At 31.0% G+C, this 10,301-nt stretch overlaps 1 protein-coding gene across 1 annotated transcript; it reads right to left on the bottom strand.

Moving 5' to 3' along the window:
- Nucleotides 1-5,665: 5,665 nt before the first annotated feature.
- LOC134258839 (microfibril-associated glycoprotein 4-like) lies at nucleotides 5,666-9,887 on the bottom strand. Its single transcript, XM_062741430.1, has 6 exons — nucleotides 9,591-9,887; nucleotides 9,050-9,186; nucleotides 8,782-8,878; nucleotides 8,409-8,576; nucleotides 5,945-6,204; nucleotides 5,666-5,804 (listed from the first exon to the last, which is right to left on the bottom strand). Exons 1-5 carry the CDS (start codon nucleotides 9,877-9,879, stop codon nucleotides 5,945-5,947), a joined length of 951 nt encoding a protein of 316 aa, XP_062597414.1. The 5' UTR covers nucleotides 9,880-9,887; the 3' UTR covers nucleotides 5,666-5,804.
- Nucleotides 9,888-10,301: the final 414 nt, after the last annotated feature.

Genomic DNA, 10,301 nt, shown 5'->3' with positions numbered 1-10,301 from the left:
TAGGATATATTTTGCCGAGTTAGAGACACATCTGTTTCATACGTCGATATTTTACTTAAAAACGTTAATGGTAATCTTACAAGCTATATGATAAACGTCAACCTCCCTTACTTATGTAGCAATATACCTTCATCATCTGCATACTCTGTGTACATATTTATCTCATTAAATTCGATACGCAAGAGCATGCTCTACGAAAAAATTCTATGTTGATACAATGATATTGTCAGCAAATACAATTATCATTGAGACAAATGCAGACTGAAGTTTTCATACTTATTGTTAATCCATTATTTTTACACGGAATTGATGACGGATTTCCGTTTTTTTTTACGACAAGGAGCACGCGGCGGGTGTTACCGGTCAGCAGGGGATGCTCACTCCGCCATGGCACCTGATCACACATCTGATGTTTCAGAGGTCCGTGTTTGCTATGCTCCTATTCTGTATTGTTCTATGAACTTTGATATTGAATACTATTCGTTATTTCCATATCTTTCTTTTCTCTCTCTCTCATTTTGACGAATTAGACATGGTTTGTCTTATAAAATTCGTTTAAATCAGTTTCATTATCAAAACTTATACAACGTCATTAATAAGATACTAGTATTCTTATATGTACATGCATCAGACTAGCCTCCTTCATCAATAGGTATTTAGAGGGAAAATCAGTTTGAATATGTCTGTATTACTAATTTTCCTAATGATTTACGGTCTGATTAAAAAAATGTCATTCAACTCATTACGTTAGCTGTATCGTTTGTTAAAAAAAAAGATTGCCTCCATCCTTTTACATTATGGTTTTCTTTGTGTCACAAACAGCCTCTCTAAGACAAGAGAGATAACTCTACATTTAATTTGGTTCAAATTTTTAATTTTGCATCAACTTAATTACTATGACGCTGTCTACTGAATGTCGTCTAATTTTTGTGAACTTATTTATGTTGGTGAAAACAAGGGTTCACTTCATAAAAGATATTTAAACTATTTAAACACAAGACAACACAGTGTTCAAGGCTCAACAGGTTTTAAAATCCAATAATTAAATAAGCATCTTTATCTTTACAACTGGTCCTATAAAAATCAAAGTATAAAACCCCAGCAATACATACCACATATGTATTCAGCAATACATACCATATATGTATTCAAGGTCTGCCCAGCAATACATATAATATATGTATTCAATGCAGCTTGAAATCAATACATACCATATATGTATTCAAGAGAATCTGCATTTTAACAGCCAGTTTTTGCCAATATTCACCAATATAAGTTCAATAACTCCTTTATTATATATCTAAAACATTTCCTCATATTTTTAGTATCAGTATTCAAATTAACACGGTGACCATTGCTGGACGTGTTCAATATCGCATCATTAAGATGACCCCCGAGCATTATGATTTGCTTTTTAAGGTTTTATTAGGTTAAATATGTACTAAAATTCTAATAAGTATTTCATTTTTGTACAAATAATAAAAAAAATCTTACCCAGATGCCACTTTCTTTATTTAATTTAACTCAAAAATATTGATGAACACACATTACTACCGTTTACCTCAGTGGAGAAAATACAATCTAGCAAAATGTGTATCAAATTATATATATCTTTTAAAATGTTTATAATTCATGATTTGATAACAGATTTTCTAATAGGTGTTGGAATGCAGCTTGAAATTAATTTAGATCCAAGGGCAGACCGCTCCACCTGAGGAAAACACCAAGAGAATAACAACTTTTAGTATGCAGTGTAGAAAGGATTTTTTTTTCTACAAGTTAAATACAATGAGATTTTCATTTATACTAGGTTTTCAAAATAGATAGTTAGTACATATTTTAAACCCACAAAGCTATTGCTCCAAATGTGTATCCCTTCTCGTGCAGATATTGATTGATGTAGACTGGCAAGCTTTTTAAAAAGATGTTACTTGTGTCTAATTTCATGTCACAAAAGGTAAAAAGGCTTTTATGAGACAAGAAGAATAACTCTTCATGATTTATCTCGTCAGGTTTTACTTCAAGAGTTTTTCATAACTCTATTTTTAAGATAATTTGCTGTTTTGATTACAGTAAAACTATCAGTTATTCAAATCGGATATCTAAAATAAATTTCAGTCAAAAGAAATCTTACGCACTATTTGTGAACTCAAAAATACATATATGCCTATAAATTAAAAAAAAAAGTCAAAACTAGAACAAAACCTTTACTTTTCCTCTCTATATGACACATTGACAAATTATCATGTTTACACAAAAATGGCTCTGCTATTATTTCTACTTTCAAAGAGCGTTGCTGAAATTGTTTCCTGGATTTAATTATTTATTTACGGTTAAAGAAATACCCAATGCATTAATCTCAAACTAGTGTCAAGAGGCCTTCCGATTGTAGCTACATTCCTGTTGAGTTGAATTGTTACAGGTAAAACATATTAAAAATCACCTTTGTAATAATGACAAGGTTAAAACAACAAAAAGAGGGTTATTTACTTTTAACTTATTTGAAATAGGTAATAAGTCGTTTTTCTGACCCAAATATATCAATATCTCCTCTAGACGTTTGTTTTAAAATATGCTCAATTTTATGCCATTTTTGGTAAGAAAAATTGTCTTGTCGTCAACACTGAAACAAAAATATAAGGAATGAATCTTTTTTTCTAACCCATGGTTTAATATATTTCATTTTTTTAAGCCGTAAGGTATATTTACGTTATACATGTAGTGCATTATATAAAAGAAACTTCACTCCTCGAACGATATCATTGACATTTTAACATATTTACAATGACTTGTTGATGTGAATTGAAGTACATGAAACTTTATATAATTTGAAAACATGAAATTGTAAGAGTGGGATCATCTTAAAGATTAACCAAAGACTCATTTTTGATATTGATTGGACACCAGTGACGTATCAGAACTGGAATCCTAACGATGAATGGGCGAGACAGCAGTTGACCCAATCTTTGGCCTCCTCTTTGACTTATCATAACGACGGCAGGTGGCGCTGGGTGACTGAGAGAAACTACACGTACTATACAGGAGAAGACGGACTAAAACTTCCCTTTATTTGTGAGGATTCTCCATTTTATTTGGAGCATAAGAGTTTCTTTTCTTTCAATTAAAATAAACATTTGCAATCATTATCTCTTTTTATATAATTTCATTTATTGGTGTATAAAGTTCAATGAAAGATCTCAAAATAAACAAAAGTTTGCAACCATTATCTTTTGTTATATAATTTCATTAAATACAGCATGGTGTTGATCAATTAATATATTTCGGGTTAAGAAAGGATAGTTCCAGGCATTCAGAAAAATTGCCATGATCTAATCATCATTAAATGGTTATATATTCTTAATACATATAAAGGCTTTTGCTAACATTGCAAGACACCACAAATCACTCTTTAAAGCATTGGTATTCCTTTGTTATTCTAAGACAATCTTATTTCTCTAAAACTGTATACAAATTTTCCCTTTATAGGGTTAATACTTTCCCTTAAAATGTCTACTGAATTTGGATACCAGACAATCTTATTTCTCTAAAACTGTATCAAATTTTCCCTTTTAGGGTGTAAAATTTTATTAAGACTCTCCAAAAACCGGAAGAGATCTAAATTTATCATTGGATGGTATATTCCTCTCCTCGGAAGAGATTTAGAGTTATCCTCAGATTGTATATTCGTCTCCTCGGAAGAGATCTACGTTTATCCTCATGCTTTAAATAAACTATGAATAGCATGTACACAAAGACAGACTGTGCATTATATTGTTTCGTTATTTTCCTAAGGAAACTGACTGGGGTCTCCTCGCACCAGACATACAAACATTTTAGCACAAAGTGTTGTTTTTAAAATTTCTATCCTTAATCCAAAAAATAAGGGGCAAATATATTTTCCTAGGACGGTCGGTCCAGTTGTCTGTTTGTTATTTTTTTCCTGATTTATCTGTTAGTGGTAAAGCAATTAGCCCTGACTACAGCCTTTAATTGGTTTGAGCTATGGATTTCATATTTCACAGGTCTTTTTCTTTAGTTTAACTTTCAGTTTGGAATTTGTAATTTGAGTCTTTGTCATATGAACTATGGCTATAATATTTCACTGGTGTATTCAACGTGTAAAAACTTTTCCTAGGGTAAAAGCATTTCTGACTTTGACCTTTATGTTTGACTCACTTTTAAAGAAATTTTCAAAATTTTATTCTTAGCCATAGTTACTACACGGTTAAATCAAGTGATATCATACTCCTCACGCTTATATTTTGATAAGACCTTCTCTTGAGTACAAACAGTAATGACCTTTAACCTTGATCTTATGGATTTAACCTACTTTTCAAAAACGTTAACTTTGGTCGTATTTACTGAATATTTTGTGCTAGGGGTTAATTATTTTACGGGTTCATTTCCTGTGGTAAAAGCTGCTCTTGAATACCAATATTTTCTTTTTATATTTTTATCCTTTTATTTGGACATCAGACTTTGACCACCTTTTGAAAAAACTTTGGTGATAACTTTTGAATGGTTGATTTCGTGACTTTTATATTTCACCTGTGTATTCTTTCTGAAATTCTTTTGGGCATCATTAATATTGACTCCTTGACCTTGTCCAGTTTGACCTACTTTTGAAAATCTCTAACTTTGGTCATAATTACTGAACTGTTGCTGCTTATATGGTTTTTATTTTAGAAGGTAGACTCATTGTGAGGAACTTTTCTTTTGGTACCAAAACTACCTTTATATTGACCTTGGTGTTTGACCTGCAAACGACAACATTTATCATAAGCCTCTTTGTTTCACAAACTTTTCTTGAATTTTTATCATTAGCTCCTAAAACTTTTCCTATTGATTTAATAACAAATTTCAAGTTGTAGTCTATCAAATTTTTGGATATACTAGTATATAAACCATCGTATACACATTGCATAAAGGAGAATGACTTGTCACACATATTGAATCATTTTTTAAAGATGTAGTCTCATAATTACAAAAGTTTTAGCAAACATATTGATTAATGTCAGCTTGCTTTTTATTTGCAAAAGTTGTAATTATAAGATAACATCTTTCAAAAAATAATGAATCGGTGCTCATTTATTTTCTAACTCCTTGTCTTGTTTCGCAAATTTGATTTTTTTTTCTCACTTTTTTAAATTATCTCTAACCTAAATAATGAATTTAAATGATCTCAAATTTTGCTTTTAAGATTTGAGACGTCAAAATAAAACGCATATTACACATGTAACATTTTAATCCCCGATCTGTGTTAGAGTGTTTTGAAATAAAAAAAAAACACAATAAAAAATTACAGTTGATTAAAAAAAAATATTTATATCTTAACTTCTTTATTACAATGAAACTTGTCTTATCCGACATGCACGGGGAACAGATTAAAAATATATGTGTTGAAATAAACAAAGTGTAGTATTGCAGCGTGTAAAGATCCTTGAGATAATTATAAATGACAATGGCTGAAATCACAGTAAAGAGTATTGCATGTGTCGGATTAAACAGGTTCCACTGTAATAGGTTTAACAAAAAAGTAATTTTCATCCTAATTCTCCGTCCAGTTATCTCCATTTATCAGTGTTTGGAAAAAAAGAACAATTTTTTCTATTTTCAAATTTATTACAACACATATAAAATACATCTTTTACTGAATACATCCAGTATCGCTTTACAGAGCCTTTCAATCCTCCTTCCTTTACTGTTTGTTACTTGATGTTAAATATTAAAAAAAGAACTCAGCGATAAAAATTAATTTAAAATCGTCTCTTGGGGGTTTCCGTAATCCATGGATGATCTTTCGTCTGTTAAAAAAAATAAATTAATACTTTACAGATAAATGTATGATAGCATATTTTTTCTATTAAAAAAAAACAACTTTTATAACTGAAAATTTCAGAGTGATACAAAAAAAAAATGGATATTAAGATTTAATGATGCTTACCTAGTTACGTCTGATCATCATGGTGGTCCCCCTTACTGACGTCCCACTCGTTACTGTGGGAGACCATGGGTTGTACCAGGACTCCGGGGACCATTGACCGTTAAGGAAGGCGGCGTGACAGGCATTGAACCACCAGCCTCCTCTAGTGTAACTGACAGTCGCACAGTGTAAACTAGCTCTGTCATTATCTCTGTCCGGGGTGGTGAAGGACATCCCAGACAGATCTCTGTTAGGATTACCCGTGTCCAACATACTGTCTCCTGTAGAATTAAAAAAGAAAAATATACATGGACACTTGTTTAAAATAGATCAGTAGAGTTATATCCACTATACTCGTCGTGATCTCTGTCTGGGTGGAGAAGAACATCCCAGACAGATCGTGGTAAAATAAAACCTGTATTTAACATACTGTCCCCTGTAAAATTAAACAAGAGGAATCGCAGAATTAATTGATTTATATATCTTCAATTTAATTGTCATTAATAATACTGAGATACACCTAAGAAAGACGACTTTACATGCTGAAAAGAGCGATAATATTTATTTTTGTTCAGTTCTAGAATCCCCGATGTCTTAATACTGGCACCTGCAGATTTAGAAAAACGATATATAACAGAGATAATAATTATTAATTTATATCAAATTAAACTTAATACTGAAGTAAGTCTGAGATACGCAGTTTAACGTGTTGTTTCCTGGAAAGAGAGATAAAAATAATACAAAACAATACACTGCACAATTCACATAGCATCCTTTCTAGTGTAATAATAAACAGACGTGTTAAACTTTTAAACATGGTATCATTTTTTTTTTGGGGGGGGGGGGTGTTAGGGTAACTGAAAATTTAAGAAAACATCGCAAAATGAAAATTTAATATTTGTCCTAGACAGTGCATTTAAAAAGGTGTGATATGCAATACTAAGTAAATCATTAATAACGAGATCAGAGATGGTGTATCTGTGAATGTTATAAGATGGTAGATTTCCTATTAAATTAATGTAAATGTGAACCGCGTTGAGGTGTTTTGAATTTGGCTTTTTAAGCTTTTTTTATTTGAAATTTTATCCGATCAAATTTTTTTGTCATCAAATTTTCGTAAACCTTTGGACATTTAAGATCAATGACACACTGTAGACTTCCTATTCCGTAGTAATAAAAAATGTGAATCATTGAAAATCAGACTATCATGTTCAGTAAACTTTTCCGTATAAGTTAAAATGTAAATTATAAAAAAAATATTTGGAAACCCAAGCTGAATAACAATGTTGAACAAATGTAATTTTGGGATTTGTCTGTTAAAAAAAATTAACATAATTTTCTTTGTACATAAAATGTATAATTAGAAATTGTTTACACTTGACAATTAGAAGTTCAATATCAGCTGCATATGTTAATTGTACCGGCCAATGATATTCTGAAATATTAAACATGTTTAATTAGCATGGAATCAAAAACGTTAAGAGATTATCAGACAAAAAACACATCCTTTTCTTTTTTCAAGAATTTTATAATTTATCAATACACAAAAGTATTATTCTAATGATATACGTAATTTGAAGTTAATTTCAAAATCATTAAAATACAATTATTATAACATACTTTAATTCAGCAATGTCAATGGTTTAAGAGTCAACGAAAACACTACTCAAAAAGCTACAAAGAAGCAAGTTTTATAAGGGACTACTTCTTGTGTTTGAAGAATACGTTTTAGCAGATAATTCTGCAAATCTGCACATTTTTTAAATTGAATATCCTATAACTTTAGCCTCACATACTTTTACTCGGAGATATGTTCCGTTATGATATTACTGAAATATTTAATATAGGTTTGGATATATATTTTAAGAACACGTTTTACACCTTCTTTCAACAAACTTTGCCAAAAAATGAAGATATGTCTAATAAGTCAAGATAAATTTACAGCATTTTTCTCCCGAAAATCACATATATTGACTAATATTTCAAATTTAACATCACTGACCCGAACTTTATCTTTCATTTTTTTTAAAGTACTCGATTCTTGTGACTAATCAGCACAAAAGTGGAAAAAAGATTGATTTTATAAAATGTTTTATTGCCTTTCAATTAATTTGATACCCCAAAAATGTTACTTTTTTGGTGCAAAAAGGTCACACAATAATTTAAGCGCATTAATTTGCAAGTTTTGTTCAATGATAGGTATTATTAAAACTTTTTTACGTAAAAAAAAATTGAATTTATTGCCTTGGTTACATCTGGTAAAATATGATAAAAGTTAACTCAATTTTTCAAAATTTAGAGTTTGAGTGCAAAAAGGTCAACTCAATTATATCGTAGATCAATAGGATGCACACTGACCCTTATTTCTTTTGCAATTTTGAGTCACACTATATGAGAACTTATCTAAAATATGCTTCTAAAAAATCCTTGATTTAACAAATTTCACGTGCGACATACCTTTAGAAATTAAAATGGATACACTTACCCAAGGTTCCCGTGGCAGGTCCTGCAAGAAAGAGTTGATATTTTCCTGCTTCGTCGGAGACAGAGAATCTGTCGTACGTTTCATACAGCGTTGTACCATTCTGTAGAGTTATGGTCACGTACAGGGATGAGGTACCTTCTTTGGTTAATTGATGGATTACGTCATTTCCTGATTTAAGATAATGATTTTCTTCTTTTCTTTTCACTCTTTATTTGATATATCAGTCTAACATGATATGTATATATCGTAGAACACATATTACCAAGTATTAAGCTCAGATCTTTATTATGCTTCAATCTATTACCTGACACACGAATTTATTTTTTAATTTTAAAGAAATAAAAGTTCCTATTTGCAAGCAATTTACACTTACCAACCCAGACATCCTGTTCTGGGGCGCCAAAACCATTTTTATATTCCGTCCAGGTTCTGTCAAAGTCCAGGGTTCCATTAATTCGTTTTTGGATTGCCTTTAAAGTTAACACTTATAGCAAATCATTGTTTTCAACATTTGTGGGATCAATATATATGATATAATCTAAGAATTTTTATACTTTTTCAGTCCATATTCCGTTAAACAACAAAACATTGAGTGTGAAATAAATTTTATAATATGCCTTATATTAAAATAAACAACAAACCGTCCATCCCCCACCCATTGTAGTCATGTCGCAGTATGCCTGGACAGGACTGGTAATGGTACCATAGGGGTAGATTTCATACACCCCTGAATTAAAGTATCCATCTGATTGAAGATCCTTACAGTCTATTGGAGTGACTAAAACAGAAAAAAAACTCACAATCCATAAAAGATATCTAAAAAGTAATACAGGAACCATACTATGTGTATACAATGTACAGAAATAACTCATAAAATATAATACTGGAATCATGCTATGTATATACAATGTACAGAAATAACTCATAAAATATAATACTGTAATCATACATTGTATATACAAGAATTAAGTGAGAGGAGTGACGTTATCTGTTAATTAAAGCTAATATATGAACTACAATGTAAATTTTGTTAAGCATGTTTTTATTACGGAAATTGAAGTGATTACAAATAATAAGAAAGGGCTATTACTTAGAACTAATTAATGATATTGAGCAATAAAGATTCATGATATTTATCTAATTTATGGTGAGTAAAAAAAGAAAAATAACAGTTATACATACAGTCATGTGAGTAGTATCTCCAGCCATCCTCATTTGATACTTCAGACATGAGGTTCCTCTTGTGGGTTCGACATTTTTTCATTTGAGAGTGGAAACCAAAGATACTACACTCCCTTTGACAACGCGCTGCACACTCTATTACTGATGTAGAGTTGTGTTCTCCTAAAGGTTCTTCATTTGACTTCTCATCATTGAGTTCCAGTTGTGCGGTGTATTTCCTCGAAATAATAGTAGACTGGCACACGTCAAAAAAGATCAAAACTAAAACAATTGCACAAAGAGCGCCCATATCGTAACTTGTACTTAGAACTACTGGCTTCGTCATTGGGTACCTGTAGAAATGTGCTACGTAGTATACCAAACACAAAATATAAATATCAAAATAAACATCAGTTACTGAAAATGATTGGATAATGGTTACGTACTTCGTATGCTTCATTCATTTAAATATTGATTTGTTGAATCTGAAATAAACTAGTGATTATTATAATGGGAACCGTTACATATGTTCCCCAAACGCTCCCCTAGTCACTTTTCGTACCCTTGTGAAGAAAAGTAATTCCCCCATTAAATATTGACAAGTGTCATTTTTCGACGTCGAAAAATAACCCCTGCTCAATATTTTACGGCAATAAATGCCACCGGTCATTATTCGACGTCGAAAAGTATCATCACTCTTAAAACTTGCATAACCCAAGTGACAAAAAATAA

This window comes from Saccostrea cucullata, unplaced genomic scaffold, assembly GCF_032062105.1.
Source record: "Saccostrea cucullata isolate Sc308-1 unplaced genomic scaffold, CSIRO_AGI_Scuc_v1 ctg13022, whole genome shotgun sequence".
In the NCBI taxonomy this organism is placed as follows: domain Eukaryota; kingdom Metazoa; phylum Mollusca; class Bivalvia; order Ostreida; family Ostreidae; genus Saccostrea; species Saccostrea cuccullata.
The sequence above is the reverse complement of the archived record's forward strand: the minus strand, read 5'-3'. Positions and strand labels throughout refer to the sequence as shown.

Excerpts from the sequence above, each read along its gene's own strand:
- LOC134258839 (XM_062741430.1), bottom strand. The coding sequence starts at position 9,879 with ATGGGCGCTCTTTGTGCAATTGTTTTAGTTTTGATCTTTTTTGACGTG. Across the intron at positions 8,879-9,049 it reads CAATGGGTGGGGGATGGACG|GCAATCCAAAAACGAATTAA; the intron begins GTTTGTTGTTTA and ends TTAACTTTAAAG. Across the intron at positions 8,577-8,781 it reads AGAACAGGATGTCTGGGTTG|GAAATGACGTAATCCATCAA; the intron begins GTAAGTGTAAAT and ends ATCTTAAATCAG.